The sequence below is a fragment of the Cydia pomonella genome, chromosome 1 (genome assembly GCF_033807575.1).
Source record: "Cydia pomonella isolate Wapato2018A chromosome 1, ilCydPomo1, whole genome shotgun sequence".
NCBI lineage: Eukaryota > Metazoa > Arthropoda > Insecta > Lepidoptera > Tortricidae > Cydia > Cydia pomonella.
In genome coordinates this window covers 26,651,854-26,672,070 of record NC_084703.1, presented here as the reverse complement: position 1 = coordinate 26,672,070, position 20,217 = coordinate 26,651,854, and the positions used below count along the sequence as shown (strand labels likewise).

At 34.6% G+C, this 20,217-nt stretch overlaps 1 protein-coding gene across 2 annotated transcripts in view; it reads right to left on the bottom strand.

Moving 5' to 3' along the window:
• Positions 1-543: 543 nt before the first annotated feature.
• The window catches only part of LOC133527617 (neuroligin-4, Y-linked-like), a 65,373-nt gene continuing 45,699 nt past the window's right edge, over positions 544-20,217 (bottom strand). For both annotated transcript variants that reach the window (XM_061864697.1, XM_061864707.1), the window contains 8 exons: positions 19,839-19,991; positions 13,486-13,686; positions 12,548-13,046; positions 11,127-11,217; positions 9,508-9,681; positions 9,277-9,428; positions 3,899-4,017; positions 544-2,903 (listed from right to left, as the gene is read on the bottom strand). In XM_061864697.1, the coding sequence (XP_061720681.1) occupies positions 1,885-2,903; positions 3,899-4,017; positions 9,277-9,428; positions 9,508-9,681; positions 11,127-11,217; positions 12,548-13,046; positions 13,486-13,686; positions 19,839-19,991 (2,408 nt within the window). In that variant the 3' untranslated portion in view covers positions 544-1,884. The remainder of the gene's footprint in view (positions 2,904-3,898; positions 4,018-9,276; positions 9,429-9,507; positions 9,682-11,126; positions 11,218-12,547; positions 13,047-13,485; positions 13,687-19,838; positions 19,992-20,217) is intronic.

The window sequence follows — 20,217 nt, the reverse complement described above, 5'->3', positions numbered from 1 at the left end:
CTTAAGAAGAGATTTTAAAACGATTCTAATCATATGAAGATTAACTATTTCTGTTATTTGGGAGAATTGCAAGAAAACTGTACATAGTTAAGGAGCTGTAATTACTCTTAACCAGGTGGCGATCTAATAGCGACCACTTAGCAAATGATTTTTTAAGAGCAAGGCCACTAAATGTCATTTACGTATAGTCTCTAAAGTGACCGGTTTCCGAACGCAATAAAAATGGATGTGTCAAAGCAAATTTCTTTGACGTTTCAGTTCACAAATTCAAATTGGCAGGAAATGGTCGGTATTGTGCATAGAAATAGGATAGTATAGAACGACTGTCAAACTTCAAAAGTGTGAGTAAAAATGAAACGCAAGTGTGTGCGTAAATTGTCTATGTGCGAACAAAAATAGTGATGTCATGTTACAACATATTAATAATCTATCGATGTTTAACTGCTTTATCGACTACTTTTTCAAATGTGTTTGGTTTTATAAAAAATGTTATAGGTATGAGTATTATTAATACTATTAGACACTATTAGCGCCTATAATGTTAGACTATTATTATTAATGGACCGTGTTGTCATTGACAAAAATAGCATAAATAATGTAAGTAACTTTTATTTTCGAACCTCATTTCCCTGTATTCCAGTATAAAAATGAATAAACGGCTCTGTTTTATAACTAAATATGACTGTGGTTTTATTAATTGGACCCGGGTACTTAAACTACGTCCAAAAGTGAGGTATGGGCATTGTGAATGTCATCTCGCTTTGTGTGGTAGGGCACAGCACAGCGGATGTCATTCCAGATCTAGAGCAGAGCCCAACTGGGGAAGTACCTCCACCTTACAGAAAACCGCAGCCAAATAACACTAGACCCTACTCATAGTGTTGTGTTCCTGCCGGTGAGTAAGGTGGCCAGTGCTCCATGAGGGTGCGGAGTGTTAGGGTCGGCAACGCGCATGTAACTCCTCTGGAGTTGCAGGCGTACATAGGCTATGGAGACTGCTTACCATCAGGCGGACCGTATGAATGATTGCCACCGACGTAGTATTAAAAAAAATACGTCAACGATTACGTGTAGTGAAGACCTGACTAAACCTTATACAACTTCAATGTATGGCTAGCAGGGTAGTGGCCACATACTCGTACATATTACATACTTAGTGCCGCTGGTAACGTGCAGTGGCTAATTGGCCACATATTAGTTTTGTGTTAAAGAAATATGAATAATGAATATAATTCTTGAAATTAGTTTTCTATTAACTCTGTTATCTACCCGTTATCAATAATCAAAAATTAAAAGTGTCAGGCCTGCTTAAGGGTTAAATTAATTGCCTCCATTAAGTTTAAGCAGTTTCTATTTGAGTTACATGCATGAAAGTATGTTGGTGTATGCTATAAACTGTAAGTATGTGTATGAATGAAGTACAATGATTACAATACAATTTACATGGCGAATTTTTGGAAAACAATGGAATAAGTTAACTTAAGACTAATTACAGTACTTTATTTAATTATTAATAGATGTTTGTATTTTTTTTTGCAATTCGCCCATTTTTTTCGTAGTGGTTAAATCCATTTAAAATGGAAAGATATTTATAGTGATTTAATATTTTATAATTATTTACAAGAATAAAATAAAAGTTAGATTTTATACAGACATATCACTTAGACATAAGGTTTTTTCGGATATATTACTAAAATTAACGTAAAAAGTTCCTGGTTTTTTAGTAGTTAAGTGAACTTACATCGATTCTATGTACATATTTCTTTTCTGTTAAGATATTTACAACCATGCATTGTCAAGTGATTTACACTTTCTTCCTACAGTGCATCTCCCATTCTACAAAATGTCATCACTTTACACATAATTGTAAATATCTTCCATTTCTCATACATTCATTTCGGACATGGCCGCTTGAGGAACCCGCGATTTCTGAAAGTGTTGTGTGGAGGGCGAGGGCGGCGCAGGCAGGGCCGCGCCGTTGCCGGCTGCCACCGCTTGGCCTGTCTGCGCCTGTACGTCCGGCAGGTTGCTCGAGCTGCTCATAAATGTTGCATTTTTCGGTAATGTCATGCAATTTGACGCGTTACAAATTTGATTTTGTTGTTGATAGCTAAATCCTACTTTTCTTGGCAGAGTAGTACATTGGCCTCGATTAGTTGGTGGGCTAGCTTTTTGAGATAGATTTGACAATTGTATGCCCGTGTGACAAACATTGGGACAGTTTGCATTTGAAAAATGCGGTACACGATTTGTCATTGCGATAATAGCATTCTTGTCTTGATGATCGATGTCAACGATTGTACTTGAGCTTTGAGAATGGCCGATAAAATAGTGAGGGTGTTTTGACGAGACGCTATCAAAAGTAGAGTTGTGTGAACGTTTTTGTTGTTGTTGCAAAGCTTTTACTTGGAGGCGAGTTTTATCTCTCTGGTAATATACGCCAGCAAAAATGAGAACATTTAGGATGAGTAACGAACACCCAATAGCAATAGTAACACTTAAAGCCGTGGAGTAAGCTGTGTAACCAGCCACTTCCAAGTTTGAAATGTCTTGTGTATGTGTGTTGTTCGGTGTCTGACTCTGCGTAACAGCGGAGCTTGGCCGCGCTGACATAACGCTCACACAAGTAGTCACGAACGTATCCATTGTAGTGGACGGTACATCTAAGGTAACATTATAAATAGGCCTGCGGTAAAGCTCAAGTGTGGGGTCAAAGTAGTTAGCTCGGGTGAGCGGATCAGGCCGGACTAGTCCGTCGTATAGTTCTGGGTCGTTGTGGTTTCGGAAAAGGTTGTGTTTTGCAACCACGTCCTTCATGCCGGCCCTGTGTATCTCCGGGATCAACCGCAGCCACACGGACAGCTGATGGGCCCGGTAATGGTTTTTCATGCGCGGCTTCATGCCTGCAATAGAGATTTTGAATAAAGAAGGGTTTTGTTGGAATTTCGGGGCCTGAAATTGCTTTGACATTATGTTGGGTTGAATAAGTAAACGACTATGTATGCAGTTAAACTTCATATTGACATTTTTTATGTTACTTTGAGGTATATAAATCATTATGAGGCGAACGAAGTTGAAATTACATATTCCCAAAGCAACGATTTCTTCCACATTTACTTTTTAATAAGTACATTGTGCAATATGGGTGGTATGCATAATATTCTTATCAAGATTCAATAGCAACTTGATGGCAAAGGGTTTAATTATACAATTTGAATACCACCCGTGTTACATACACATGATATTTTATATTACTCTCGTAAGGACAAAAATAAAGTGTTCATTTTACTAACATATAAATGGTAAATACGGTAATAGTAGGTACATTACGATACAAGTGTGAAAAATAGGAAATTTATCATACAACGTTTTACAGTACATATGGCCCTTTAAATTTTCGACATAGTTACGTAATGTGCTAATTATCGCATTAGTGCGGTAAAGTAGCACCATATGTACTGTTAAAATACAGATAGTTCTTTATTCTTTTCGACATAAAGAAAAGCTTGTGTTGTGAGTACCTACTGAGTGACAATACAATACAAATAGTAAATATCCTACCCTAAAAAATATTCAATACAAACACACAAATAAATACGCTTACCGGGACTCGAACCCAGGACCTTCGCTTCGCAGAAAGGATCACTACCGACTAGGCTAATAGAACCGATAGGTGAATAAATAAGTAAATGTGAATTGTTAAATCCGTTATGGTATTAATTATGAATTTGGTATTGATATGACACAATCGCTCGCGCTTATAGATGCGCGCGAAATGCACTGTAAGTTGTACCAAGATCGACAAGGTTGTATCGTAACAAGTACAACACGGGTTAATTAATGTCCTTAAATAATTTTGTCACCCCACATAATTTTTCTGAGGGATATAATATCTTACCGATTTCTAGATATTTCTGATGCAAAGTGTCATATTCATCCCAAACAATGCTCTTGTATCTGTTGCGTTCTCTTGATATTGGTAATAAGGATTCTTGTCGTAGTGCCTCATTAGGATTCCTAGGTAGAGAATTACATATGGTTTAATATGCGTGTAATAAATAGCAAGTCTTAACCTAATAACGTTTGATAACGCACGGCCCGATGCGAACTTTAAGATATATGGATTAGATAAACAGGGTGTTTATTTAGACACGTGCAATAATTTACGGGGTGGATATATATAGGCCATACTGAGCAACTGTTTCGCGAAAAAAATTTTACTCTCCCATATACAATGTCAAGGTGAGACGGCCAAAATGTATGAAACAGCCAATTTTTATTCCGCGATTTCGGGGTTGTTCCCATACTAAATGTGGCTCAGTATGACCTCTATATACACCCCGTGAATTATTGCAGATAAACACCCTGTATATACATAACGTTTCTTCGAACAAAATCGTCACTTTAGACCCTGACATATCCAATCTTTAGGAAATGTTTGACGTGTCTTAAAGCTCGAATCGGGCCGGCAGGCATATAAAACAAAATTTAACTGGTAAGTATTAGGGCCTGTTTCACAATGTCCGAGTAAAGTCCTGAATAAGCTAATTGCCACTTGTTTGACAAATAAAATAATCGTCGGCGTTTTACAATCTTCAAATAAGTTTAACTGGTAGATAAAGTGCAAAGATTTGTAGGAAGTTTTTTTCTGGCAGTTAATTTATTTATTAATTAGCTATCCAATACTTTACATAGACATTGTGAAACAGGTCCTTAGACCTTTATTTAAGACATATGAATAAGGTCCCGTCGCTTTGTGTTCTTCTCTCTCTCAGTTTCACTAAGCGTAAGCGTGAGCGAGATGGATGTGCGTGCACGGAATCGCGGATATCATGTTTTTGAATTTTATTTTTTAGGTTTAAATAAATAAAAACCGGCCAAGAGCATGTCGGGCCACGCTCAGTGTAGGGTTCCGTAGTTACTCTTCCGTCACAATAAGCTAAACTGGAGCTTAAAGTTTAGTAAATTGTTAACCAAGGGATGAAACGGTACCTTTCACCCGAGTTAAACAAATAGGCAAATTTAAATAATCAGTACCTAATTAGTAGTAGTAAGTCTTTTTACTATGAAGGGAAAACTTTTTGCTATAACTCAAAAACAGCTAAACTGATCATGTCTGCTATAGTTTTCATTTAATGTCTTTCTTAAGCTCTACTTCCACGATTTTTTTCATATTTTTTGGACCTATGGTTCAAAAGTTAGAGGGGGGGGGGGGACATTATTTTTTTATTTTGGAGCGATTATCTCAGAATATATTCACTTTATCAAAAAATGTTTCTTGAAAACCCCTATTAGTTTTGAAAGACCTTTCCAACGATACCCCACACTCTAGGGTTGAAGCGAAAAAAAAATTTCACCCCCACTTTACGTGTAGGGCAGGTACCCTAAAAAAAATTACATTTTAGATTTTATTGTACGACTTTGTCGGCTTTATTGATTTATATATCCATGCCAAATTTCATCTTTCTAACACTAACGACCACGGAGCAAAGCCTCGGACAGACAGACAGACAGACGGACATGGCGAAACTATAAGGGTTCCGTTTTATGCCATTTGGCTACGGAACCCTAAAAAAGTAGTCGATAAGTTCGCTCAAACCTGATATTGCCGACTTTTAGAAGCATTTTTAATATTTTTAGCTTTTGTGCAAAATTTATTACAAATGTAAACCCATGTTCGTGATTTTTTTTCTATCGAACGAAAGTCATAAACTCGGGATTCGAATTCATGCAGTACCTCGAGAAAGGCCTCAAGATTGCTAATTAAATTTATGACAGCCATATTATGATCCAAAAAAAGCGCTACGATTTATAAAAAACTTCGTTTTCTGAACCTGCTGCACCTTACTCAACAAAATATACTCAACATCACGCTACGCTTTCTAATCATATTATAATATGATCATCACAATATTCACTTAATGTTATAATAAGATATAAAATGAAAATACCTAATATGAACCATCTGTCAATCACACACTTAGCTGGTATAGTCGTTCGATTTGTAGCTGGCACCGACAGGCTTATCCTTTGCCTATTGTTAAGTGAAACCGCACGTGCTACTACCTGCATGAATAAAAAAAGCGGCCAAGTGCGAGTCGGACTCGCCCATGAAGGGTTCCGTACCAATTATGACGTATTAAAAAAACTACTTGCTAGATCTCGTTCAAACCAATTTTCGGTGGAAGTTTGCATGGTAATATACTCGTATATCATATATTTTTTTAGTTTTATCATTCTGTTATTTTAGAAGTTACAGGGGGGGGGGACACACATTTTACCACTTTGCAAGTGTCTCTCGCGCAAACTATTCAGTTTAGACAAAAATATATTAGAAACCTCAATAGGTATCATTTTTGAAGACGTATGGGTTTGATGAAAAAAATATATTTTTTTTAATTATATGACGTATTAAAAAAAACTACTCACTAGATCTCGTTCAGACCAATTTTCGGTGGAAGTTTGCATGGTAATGTATATCATATATTTTTTTAGGTTTATCTATCTCTTATTTTAGAAGTTACGGGGGGGGGGGGACACATTTTACCACTTTGGAAGTGTCTCTCGCGCAAACTAAAAAAAAAAAAAATATTTGAAACCTCAATATCATTTTTGAATATACGTGTGGGTTGTCTATGGATAGCTCCCATAGATACCCCACACGTATGGGTTTGATGAAAAAAGATTATTTGAGTTTCAGTTCTGAGTAGGGAACCCCCAATATTTATAGATTTTTTCTATTTTTGTGTGAAAATCTTAATGCGGTTCATAGAATACATGTATCTACCAAGTTTGAACTGTATAGCTTTTATAGTTTCGGAAAAAAGTGGCTGTGACATAAACGGACAGACAGACGGACATGACGAATCTATAATCGTTTTTCTGATCACGCACATCAATTTTCATTCGGATAGGATCGATCACCATGAAACGCACACGTTTCATTCTCTAAACGCCCTTTATGTATGGCAATTGTGGGCCCTTGTTGGTTTTGTATAAGATTCATCGAGACTAAACGCATAAATATTAATGATAGGTTTTTTTACTGGTGCCATAGGAATACTGAGGGATATATCTGCTGATACACATTATTTTGACAATCTTTTTTATCAACCGCACAACTGCGTCGAAAATTTTGGCCGTCGCTGTTGAATGACATACTTTTCTATGATCATCTATGATAAATTTGAAATGTGTATATGTGCAAACAGTCGTACGAAAACTAGGCTTCATAATAAAATTATAACGGAGGACTATTGAAACTCTGTTGTTGGCAGAGCCCACAATGAAAATCGTGCAACACACGAAAAATTTCTTGGGTACAAATGAAATACTCGTAGCACTCGACATACAATTTTCAAATTGCGAGCAATCATGAAATAAAAATGACAACTGAATGACAATGTACCTCAAAAAATCATAAAGTATTATATTTTCATAAATTTTATGCCTCTTTTTGTTATATGATCTGTGAATGTCCTTTTCTAAAACTTTCAATGTTGCCTATGTATATGTAAAAAAAAACCGGCGAAGTGCGACTTCGTTTTACTCACGCACCGAGGGTTCCGTACAAATTTTGAGTTATCTCGTGTGATTATAAAGGCGAAAGACGTTTGATTAGAAGTACATATACTCAGTATTTTTGTGTCCAGCGCCATCTATCGGCAAATTGTCTAACTACTTTGCGCGATGTAATTTATGTTGGTTTTTCGAGGATAAGTCTCTGTCATGTGAACCGATTTCAAAAATTGTTCTTTTATTTGAAAAGTAGGTTCTTTAATGCAATCTCGTAGAAATTTTAAGTGTTATAAACATACATAAAGATGGTTAAATTGCATACTGAATTCAGAAATGTTTTTTGTTAATTAAAAGTTGTCAAGATAGAGATCTGATTATATTTTTTCCTGTAATATGTATACGAGTAGTGATGTTAATATTATTCTATTCAAATGATTTATTTGTAAACATAGGTAACAAAACATATGCGTAGATATAATACCTACCAATTAAAATACATTGTTGCATGCAAATATACTTAACTAAATAAAATAAAATATTACGAAAAAATTATGAAATTATGTAAAATTTTCATCTGTAAATTTCGGATATAAGGGGGGGGGGGGGATTTTTTTCACATTGTCCTTCATAAATCATTTTTTAGCGACGTGACAGACAGACGGAATAGCATAATAATACTCATTTCATCATTGAAAATCGAAACAGGTTAATTAAAAGTTTTAGTTTCTATGTGACCCAATGGTTGGCTGGAAGAGAATGGCCTTAGGGCATTAAGTCCACTATTTCTACTTTCTTGTATTGTGCCATAGAGGATAATAAATACGTAGGTATAGAGATTCGTAGGCATGATTTTTTTGGAAGATGTCTATCGATTCTATATATTCAAATGTTTCTAATAGCCTAATGTACAGTCAGCGTCAAATACTTTGTAGCAGTCAAAGTGGCCAAATAGTTCGGTACATCATACTAAATATATGGTGTACCAAACTATTTGGCTACTTTGGTTGCTACAAAGTATTTGACGCTGACTGTACCCCAAAAACTTACCGCGCACCGCGGTTAAAAAAAGTCCCATACATAAAGCGCGCGCTTTGTGAGGTCGAATCACACACGGCTGCGCCAAGATGTATGCAAAAAAATCATGAAAAATAAGTAATCCGTTATTTACGCCGCAGAATGCATGTTCATGTTGCAGTAGGTTCAGCGAGCAGAGATTAATAAGCAATTTTGAGGCTTTTGATATATTTTGTTACGGTTGCTAAATATGTAATAAGCAATTTTGAGCACATTCCCTAGTAACTTAATCGGTTCGAAACCTGAGGGCCTACCGTGAACCACGTTCGACGTGTTGCTTCTCTGTTGCACTTGTAAATTTGTACGTAGGTGTGAAAGAGAGGCACTAAAAAAATCACGAGCGTTGGTCTAAACCGCACCTTAAAAAATTGTAGCAATTTTTGCACAAAAGCTAACAATATGAAAACTTTGTCTAAAATGCGCAACTATATTTTTAATCGAATTAACTCTTTGATTACTTAAGTATATAGTTGTCAGACATTTCATTAGACGTTATACGCAAACTCCGGATTGACGGAAAAATGTACCAGTGCTAGTGATTCATTCAATATCGACTAAGTTTATCGACATCAATAAAAAGCTATTTTCAATCATCATTATCATATGGATTTTACATTTTTTTTACGAAATGTCTGCAATTATTTACGGAACTACTAAAATGAAAATAAATAGCAGACCACTTACCCTGTTCTCGCAAAGTTTGCAATGTAAAATATGAAAGCTTCGGATAACGCAACCTCTGATTTGGTATAATTCTTTGGAAAATGACCTAACCCGTCGACCAGCGGCGCTCCGAACAAATACGGCAACTCTTCTCCATGGACAGATCCCATTCTCTGAAACAGGTAAGTCACTTATTTCAATAAAATAAAAATGTATAATCCCACAGAAAAAAGTTCAGTTCAGTTTAATTACCTGTGGATAATCTCCATCCTTCGTTTGATAGTCAAAAACATAGAAGAAGGCATTTGGCCCAGAATCGGGCGAGCTCTTAGCAACGCTTAAGAAGTCTCCAGTTTGAACCAATGGTGCTACATATTGCGCATCCGAGAGTGCTAATACGGCTGCATCTCGAGTGTTGATTGGATGCTGCCAAATAAGACGTTACGCAAAATGTTAAATGTTTTTACAAAATGGTAGTAGGTATAATTTGACAGCAATGAGAATGGCATTCGAAAGTCCCGCTAGCACAAGAATGTTTATAAACATTCATGACATTTTAATTTATATTTAAACTTAAACTCATAAGTCAATCATATTTATATTTTAAGGGCATATACTTATATAAGTAGGTAAGTTATTAAAATAAATATGAGTTACCATTAATAGTCACTGCATATTTAATCTCGAATCTTGGGAAATTTTGTGTCAATCGCCTAAAATGATATATCACAAATCTGTCATTAATTTTCAAAGTATCGAGTTGGTGTGCCTTTCAATATTTTTGTATAATATCAATTTGTGGTAAATTATTACTATACTAAGTTGCTATAAGCAATTAATTTTCCATTGTGTTTCTAATAGCAGTTTTTGTGACTGTAAAATTAACAATATGATTTTATGTAATTGTTCAAAAACGACTTATGTGCTCAATCCGAATACCATTATAATCGAACTTTGAAAATCGCAAATGTGTTATTTGAACAACACAAAAAATACACATTTTGGGGTACATTGTGGGGACACCCTTGAATCCTATGTTGCAGTAGTCGCTCGCCTGATCGGAGATACAACACGTAGATAAGTCGGTTCCATAGTAGTTCTCAAGGGTCAGCATTCCCAACCCATGCACATATACTTCCGTATTTTAAATTACAAGTACAGTGCGATTCAAAAATATGACACTGACTTCAAACATATTACTTGATATTGTATTTTTTTCACATTTTCCTTCATAAATCATTTTTTTCTCTAAGAAAAAAAAAATGTGTTGAAATGTACAATTTGAGCTCTTTCAAATGATACCCCACTTGACCTAGTCACTATGAAATTTTGTTCCCTCTTGGTATTGGGCATTTCCCATATTTAATAAAAAATGAATAAAAAAAAGTGGCTATGACATAATTGGACAGACAGACGGACATGACGAATCTATAAGGGTTCCGTTTTTTGCCATTTGGCTACGGAACCCTAAAAATACTTTTAATGTGTGTGGGCTAGCGTTGTTCATAAATTTTCCCAATTTCAAATCGATTACTTAAGTGGTTCTCGAGATATTTAGCGATATGACAGACAGACAGACAGACAGAAGGAAGGATTGACAGACTCGCACCATAAGGGTTCTTTTTGTACCTTTTTGATACGGAATCCTAATGATAAAATAAAACATAAACCTTTTACTGTGTTTTATTGTAGGTATCATTTTAGAAGTAAAGAACTAAAGTAAGTTACAGTAGGTTTTCTTTTTGTATAAACAGTATTTTTATACAAACACAATCGCAAATAGACAATATTTTGCTCTATAATTAAAAAAATAAATGAAGGAACCATGGCCAAAGGAATGTATTAGTAATAATAAAATATATTATTCTTACCTGAACTGTTCGTTCCCAATCAGTGTATTCATTGACTATCGTAAAAAATATTTCACTCAAATGATATGTGTACGCGTTCCTTACGTAAGTCCTAAAATATAAGTGCATTATTATAGTTTTTCTATTGGTATACAAATTAATTAACACATTTGTTCTGGAGTACGATATCAGAATACATTTGCGAAGCTGTGGCTATTACAATAAGTGGTGTATAATATGCAAATCATCAAACAAAAGTAAACTTTGGATTCTAATTTGGTACATTGAATCAAGTCAATTCAAAAGATGTGGCACAAAATAAAAATAAAGAATCGTATAAATTATGTGCCAGTAATGGGTGTACCAATAATAAACTGTAAACTTAAAATAAAATAAAAAAACTGAAGCGATTGAGAACAAACTAAGGTTTATAGAATAACTAATACTATAACTATAGAATTCAGGTAATTAGACTTTTTTTTCTGTAGGATAATAGGCAGTTTCTTCCTAGCACATTCAGTGGTAGCTATTTACGGACCCGTTTTTCATATTTGCCACTCACATGATGGAATTGTTAATGTTTTTTGGCTGTTTCATTCTTCTCTTTTAATACATTTTTGATTTGAGCTCAATTATAGTTGAGATAATGGCACTCCAGGACGTTTGGTGATCATGCTCTGCTCTTCGATAATTGCCAAATGCGATTTTTGTACAAAGGAAATTGTATGATTTTCGACTTCGTCTAGAATTAAATAACGCAAATTTTCGATTACTTTAGTTATCCTAACCTGTGTACGAAGAACTGAACTGACTTTCGTCGTAGTTCGTTCCACTTTAATCGCATATGTACCCCAGTTTTTACGGTAAATATGGCAGGTAATTTTAAGTCTTTCGAAATTAAGTATATTCTTGCTATTTGGAAAAGCCCAATTTTCAGTGATCTCTTCTATTTACCGGTGTAACGTTGCTTAGCGTAAAATCAGAATGATTTATATTGGAATATATAATGGAATAAGTTTAATTATAGCGCGGTAGGAAAGTCTTAATCATCGCCTTGGTTAGAAACAAAATTACAGCCGTTTGAAATTTACAGTTTTTTTTTCGGGTCAGGCCTTAAATATAACATCACTAGAATGTTATATGTACCTACCTACCTAAGTGCTAATAGTTGACATGATTTTAATAAAAATATTTTTTAGGAAACTCGCCATATATGTAAAGACTTGTCTATAAATAAAGCCAGACCAAGCTGAGTTGGCAGCGATTTTGATAGTCATGTGAATAAACGTATTTTTAATAAACTGAAACTAGAAAATTAGCTTGTCGGTTTTTATTTTATTGAAATATACCTAAATACATTACATACATATATAGTAACTATTCAAAATAACTGGTCCCTGCGGTTGCCAAATACCAATTTGTTAAATAAACATCGAGCTCACCTTATTATCCTGTCCCTCCGTTCACCCTCAAATCCATTTTGTATATCTTGAGCTGAGAACTTCCACAGCGCTTCACTCGTAACCACTCCAAAAAGCAGATCATATTTGTTCTGCCCACCCCTTATCCCGAATATTCTATCGCTACCTCTTTTATCAGCTTTAATGTTATTAACTCCGGAAACACTTGTGAAACCTTGCAGATCATTTGGAATGAAATAGGTTAGTAATTCTTTAGCGTAGTCTGTTTTGACTACAACTCCGTCAACGGATGGTCCAAACGCTGTTAAATAGCTCGGTGTATTAATTTCCGCCAACATGAGTTCCTCCAGTGGGACTTCACGTAGACAATCAACAATTAATTCGTGATCCTTAACAATGTCTTCCGGTAAGGTGCAATTTGATTGCTTGGCCAGTTGGACGGAAAAACTAACAGGATCTTCTACGAGAGCCCATGAACTTAACGCGGAACCAGATAAAAGTATAGCTCGATGAAAAAGTCCTGCAATAATATATTGTAGGTACATACATCAAATAAATAAGTCAAATCACAATCAAGACAAGAGAATTACAATACAGCATACCGTCAGGTACCATGCAAAATAGCTGTTGACTTATTTATAACTCCTAAACTGTACCCTACAACTATTTGGTAGGAAATCAGTGTTTTAGGCGATATTGTGGAAGATTACCCAATAAAAAATAAAGAGTTTTGTAAACTTATTAACAGACGCAGGCGCAGTCATAGACGCAGAGGGGTCTAAAATAGTTTTAGATCCTGTAACTGCGCTAACAATTATTTTTCCTACTCCTACTTCCCCCAGTACATCAACAAAAAGCCCTTATTAAGTTTGTCTACTGTGACGGACCGGCAAATGCGGAACTTTTACCTTTAATTAATCTAAAAATACACATTAGGTATATCGATAAATTATCCTCACCCGGCATTACAGTCGGTGATATCATCAGAAAGTTAATACACGCAGCACCAGAACCGTGCCCCAGCATGGTCACATTACCAGAGTCTCCACCGAACAAAGCTATGTTTTGCTGAACCCAATGTAACGCCGCAATTTGGTCCATCAGTCCGTAGTTGGCAACCCTAGCCTTAAGATGGGGTATGGGGTTGGCATTCAAGAATCCTGCAAAAAAATTACATATTATTATTTTTTTCATTTAAAATTATTAAACAGGCCAACAACCAAAATGACTATAAGTAACCCTCTGTTGGTCCCCGCCTGCGATACTTACCATCTACAACAATATTCTTGTGGGGTTTGTTTTCCTCTTTTTTAGTGTGCAGTGGGTTTTATGTTTTTTTTTATAATTATTATTATATATATATATATATTTATTTATATCCCATATAGGTATACAAGATACACTTATGTCCGTCAATATACATTATTGTTACTTGTATGTACTAATTAAAACTTATACAGATTTAGTATCTACTCTTTACGTTACAATGTCACATCACAATTTTCCCACACATTTTTATTTGTTAAATAATCTGATACTTTATAGTAGGCTTTCTTAGTTAAATTGGTTTTTATAACTCTACAACTAAAACATATGGTATGGTAAATCTGTTATGTAACTAGGTATTTTGTTGTAATAATGGATCGATTGTCCTACAAATTACTTCCTAACTTTTGCCAATAGTAACCGCCGCACTGCAAGTTTTCCTTTATTTCTCGTATTTTAGTTATGAAGTACGTCACAAATTTTTGAAAGATCTTCATAATGCTTCCTGGCGTACATAAATAAAGAGCGACGGCAATGTTATAATGTTTACGTCTCTAAAAAGATCTCTTAGCGACGTGCGTGGTTTTCGATTATAAATAGCTCGCACTGCTCTTTTTTGAAGAACAAATATGCTCTCCACATTTGCAGCTCTTCCCCACACTAGGATTCCGTACGACAACATCAGATTATGAAAATAGCTATAATAAACCAATCCTGCTGTATCTACATCTGTTATTTGTTTTATTTTTCTAACATAGGCAGCAGAACTTAATATACTACTTAAGCTAGTTAGGTGCGATCCCAATTGAAGTTTTGAATCGATAGTTAAACCAAAAAATACTGTGCTATCTGAAAACTCTAAAACATCCTGTCCGAGCATCAAGTTGAGTTTGTGACCCATTGACTGACGGCAAGTGGAGAAACGAACACATTTGGTCTTTTTCGGGTTCAGAAGCAAGTTGTTTGTGCTAAACCCAGTCAATGTCTTCTGCAAGACCGGGTTTATGATAGTTAATCTATAAACTATAAAGCTAAATAAAATATATTGACGACCGGTTTGGCCTAGTGGGTAGTGACCTGCCTACGAAGCTGATGGTCCCGGGTTCAAATCCTGGTAAGGGCATTTATTCGTGTGATGAGCATGGATATTTGGACGTAGTTAAAGGAAAAGGATTCAATCCACAGCGAGATGAGCAAAAGTTATGGAGGTTTAAAGTTAGAAATGGTATTCCTCATTACTGATTCACTTTTCCTATAATACTTATTTGGATGAAACATGAGTTTTGACGTGTTTTAAGATTCTGTACATAAACGATTTAGTTTAATGTCGTATTTCTTGAGATATTTAACTAAATGTGGGGTTGGATCCATTTTGAGAAAATACTTTTTCCATGTAACCTTTTTCATTTTAAATAAGCAATAAGGATTCATCCCAATAAATTGGAAAAAAAAACGAGAAAATCACCAAGACAAGATAAAAAACTTTATTAAAAAAACAATGTAATAGCTTATCAAAGTATTGAGTAATAAAAAAATTGAGATCACTTCTGTTTAACAATAATAAAAGCCTCTAATAATCACTAATCGTTTAAATAAAAAATCAGTCTGAATGTTATACACGAGATATGTATTTTAATCTGTATCTATATTAGGTACTATGCATTCTACTTCAGGATCTTCAGTTTCAAAGTCAACAGGCCCTGCATAGCCTTCTATGTCTTCTTCGAACCTGGAATTTCCTCGAAGGGAATAGTAAAATGGTAGGCAGTCCCTTGGGATAAAATCGAAAATCGATCTTAAATCATCCAACTTTGCTTGAGGTATTTCCTTTCCATAAGGCCACAATAGTGAAAAATCAGTTTCAGAGATGGCTAGAGGCCTACCTTTTACCTTTTTCTCAATGTAGTTCTAAAGTTTCAAAATTATAATTCCTATAACATTATTAATACCAGCAACGTTTAAACAAAATTAATAGTAAAAACAATTTTTTTTATAAACAATATAATTGGCTACTTGACTGTTTTTTGTAAATAATGTCGATCTTGATTTTCCTGAGGATCAAATGTCTATATAGGACTCATGGTATTTAAGCAACACAAAGATCAGAAATGAGAGTTAAAGTCTGACGCTCGCACTCGACGATTGAAACGCCTCTAACAAAATGATAAGGTGATGTGACGTCACATCATATAAGTCTATCCTAATTGACGAATGGAGGAAATTGCCATTTTGACCCTGAAATATTACGTTTATGTGTATAGTTGTCATACAATTTATTTTTCAATAAAATGTAAGGAATCGAATGGTACCATTATCTTTTCTATTTTTGAAAGAAAAAAAAATTTTTTTTTTTTTGAGATTTTCCGAGCTTTGTATTTTTTTATAATTCTCAATATAATTTTTTTAAATTCCACTTTTTTATAATGGATGGCTCATTTTCTAGCCATTTACAACTAAATTTTGTTATAATATTCAACATGTGTCAAGTACCTACCCAATTAACATGGATCGTTATTAAAATTTAGCATTGTATTGCCATTTTAAATATAAAAAAATCCCTATAACGTATTCATGTACTTAAACTGGATCTTTTCCGTTGATTAATTTGCCACTATGAAACTATACCTGGAGTAAATTATCAAAAAATATCTAAGTAGCTTAAATCGACTTTGATGTTTGACGCTGAATATAAGTACAAGTTAATTTAAACCTGCAAAAATGATTCAAACAGTTTGAATTATTTATGTTATTTTTCCTCATCTATTTAATTTGTTTATGAATTACGATCCAAGTCGACATATAAAGCTAAAAATTCAAAATTAACCTATCATAGCAGTAAAACTGCCTTTTAGGTTCAGTATAAAGCTGTTTAAATTTAAAAAGTCAGCCTAAAGTAAAGTTAATATATTTAACGTGAATCGTTTTTGTTGTTTACTGACACACCAATGCTGGAATAACAAGAATTCCATAAATGTGATCCAAGTTTGCTGAATCGTTTTTGTTGTTTAGCTAAAGTATTTACACATCGTCAAATTAGTTTCTCAAAAACGATCCAAATGGATTGGATCAGTTTTGTTGATATAGGTATATTTAGGACGAAAAGTAATCATTGCATTTTCTTAAAAAGATTCCAAGCAGTTTGGATTTTTCTTGTTGAAATTTATATAAACCAGTCCTGTCACTAACATAATTTTACAACAAGGTACCAAGAGTATTGAATACTTATTGGTGAATATCATTTTTAATCTTTCATACATGGGGGATGGTATCCGATGTCGATTAAAATATGAAAACGCTATGTGAGCTTAGTGCTTTTTTGCTGAATGAAAATATACACATTAAAGGCCTGCCTGGTATACTTAACTCATGTTTTGGTATGTTTGTGGACTGGATCCTTTTCCTTTAACTACGTCCATTTGTTCCTGAGTCATGGGTGTTTTCTATGTATTTAAGTATTTATAAATATTTATATATTATATATATCGTTGTCTAGGTACCCTCAACACAAGCCTTATTGAGCTTACTGTGGGACTTAGTCAATTTGTGTAATAATGTCCTATAATAATAATAATTTAATATTTATATATTATTCAAAAAGGCCTTCGCGAGCTGTACCAGGTGCAAAGGTGCCCATTACACTTGCCGCGTTACCCCGTTGGATAGCGATGGCCAACGTTTGCACCAGGTACGAACATTGTTTTATATATATAGAACAGATCATTTGTATGTGCCCGTTAATAAGGAGACAAGTTAACTACCCTGAGATTAATGTGCCGCTGTAATGGATTCGGGCAGGTTTGAAATAGGTATGTGTGTGGTTTCTTCTGTTCACGTACATGCTGTTTACATTTTAGTTAATATGAATTACTAATAAGTAATTGATTTTAAACAAGTTTTATAAAACTGGAGCTCAAAATCCTTTCATTCCAGTGAATGAACAGAGATGTTCATTCACTAGAATCACCTGTATTGACTTATGGAACCAGTAAATGAGCTACACATCTTTAATAACTAGAATTTTGTGACAGTAATATTACTAAAGCACACTTCGTATAAATGCTCATATTTCCAGACAAACTTATAGGGATAGTTTATTCACTGTCGCCAACCTATTCATTTAATTACTAGTATTTGTTCATTCACTGGTGATTTCCCATTTTTCTAATATAGCCTAGCCTAACAGGGTATTACTAGTACTCAAAAACTTTATTAATGAAAACAAACTATAATAATTATATTAGTTTGAGCTAGTAATATTCATAAAACCCACATAAGATAATGCCAAATTACATAATATATTTTGTAGGTTAAAAATTCCTTTAATGGTACATTTACTGGTAGACTTACCCTATCATGGAAACGATTTATTTTAAACCCACGGTTTACAGGGTTAATTTGTTGCAAACTCTACTACATATTCACTATTTGAAGGACAACCTCGGATAAAGAAACAGGCTGTATATATGAGTATAAATCAAATGCAACCTTCACCAAATATCATCGAACAAAAAAAATCGGACGTTGTACTCATATACCTAAACAAGCCAAATGGATTTTAATGGAGTGCGAATGGATAAAAAAAACTCAATGCGTTAGTAATCCAAACTTGCGTAGCTATGTTATGTTGTGTGGATGTATTTTTAGACAGATTTTGGTCGGGATTGCGGGGCAAGGACACACTAAAAACGTCGGGAACTATTTACTGATAAGTCATAAGTATGCTTCGGTTCCCACCGATATAGGGAAATTATTTTTTTGCAGATTTTTATTTAAGTAAATTTATATCAGACTCCCTACATGCATTATCAATTACATATATTACTCTAGGACACGTTTAAGTCAAGGAATTTGATTTATCTAACCACTAGCTTCTGACCCCACTTTTCTTATCACTTCCATAATAGTGTAATCCTCCCCCTTTTTACGCCCTAGGGGTACTGTGACAATGTACGAAATGGTCACACCCTTTGACCGTACCTGTAGATACCATCCGACTGCATCTTCACTACTCGATAACATCAAGTAGGTAGGTACTTAGGTACTCCAACGATCAACGATGTCAGATAGAAATAGTTAATGTATAACAAATATGAATGTTAAATCTATCGCTTGATGACGACTTTGAAACTCTAATTATAGGTACAAGAATAAATCAAGTAAACGAATAAACACATAATACAAAATACTAAAATCAATTTGTTAAAATTCCTGCCTTCAGGCACGGACTTTCACTAATTAAACAAATGGATCTTAATTAGCAGCGCAAAAATTGGATTATCACAATAAGAAACTTCTCTCGCATTTTGGCAAACAAATTAAGATATGCATGGATTTTTGTACAAAGACAATGCGGGTTCAAAAATTAGTTAAAGAATCATAATTTTGCCTATTTTAGGGATACCATTAGAAATGTAGCTCGTAGTAACCTGAGCCTACAACTAAAAACGAAACTAAACACCATACAAGTCGCCCAGTCAAAACCACCAGGTTCCTACATAGTCGACAATCGTGTCTATCGGATAATAATTTCAGTAAGCTGTTGGGATTGTTTCTTGCTCACCGTATTAACGACAAAATAAGCATGAGATTTATTTATACTCGTAATGTTACCGTAAAAACCCATTATTATTGTAAACGCGTTTTTCTTAGTTAAGTAGTAGCTAGTTTCCAGTATCGCCTCAAGCAAAACGTATTTTCTATTTTAGTTTTAACTAGGGAAAACGAGTTTTTTACTATTAACTATAATATATTATAAAGTAAAGTCAGCAACAAAAAACGCGTTATCTCTAGTTAAAACCAGTTCCTTTTCCCCCCCTCCCTTTCCACCAGTCGGGGGGTACCGTGTGTCAACCGGGCTAAATCAGCTCAGAATGACCTAAGGAACAACTGTGCCAAGTAGCGTCTTTTAAGAAAAAATGCAGGGTGCCCCATACAAATCTGCTACTAATTCCTCTACTACAATTTACTCTAGTATAATAAACTGCTATTATATTGCACACTACTGTGCGTACAATTGTACCGTAGCATTTATACTAATTTCACTTACCTAGAATACCTAGTCTGTAGTTGATAGTGATAACAACAAGCCCCGCATAGCTAGCTAGCACGGCCCCGTCGTAAACGTTTCCAGAATTCCATTCAAAAGATTCTCCGTGGATAAAAATAACAACTGGATATTTGGCCTGCAATGTCGGGCCCACTGAAACAAAAAATTACAATAATAGCATTTATGAAAAATCTGAGCTTAAAATGAAGGAATTGTAGGTAGGTATCATCTTTTTTGTAACAATATAGTTGCATATAGAACGGGCATACAATATTTCAAGCGAATACGAGTATACGATACGATTGTAAAATGTGATAAAAAAGGAACACAATTACAGGCCGCGTAGCCAACGTTACAATCGTTAACGCTCCGTAGCGTA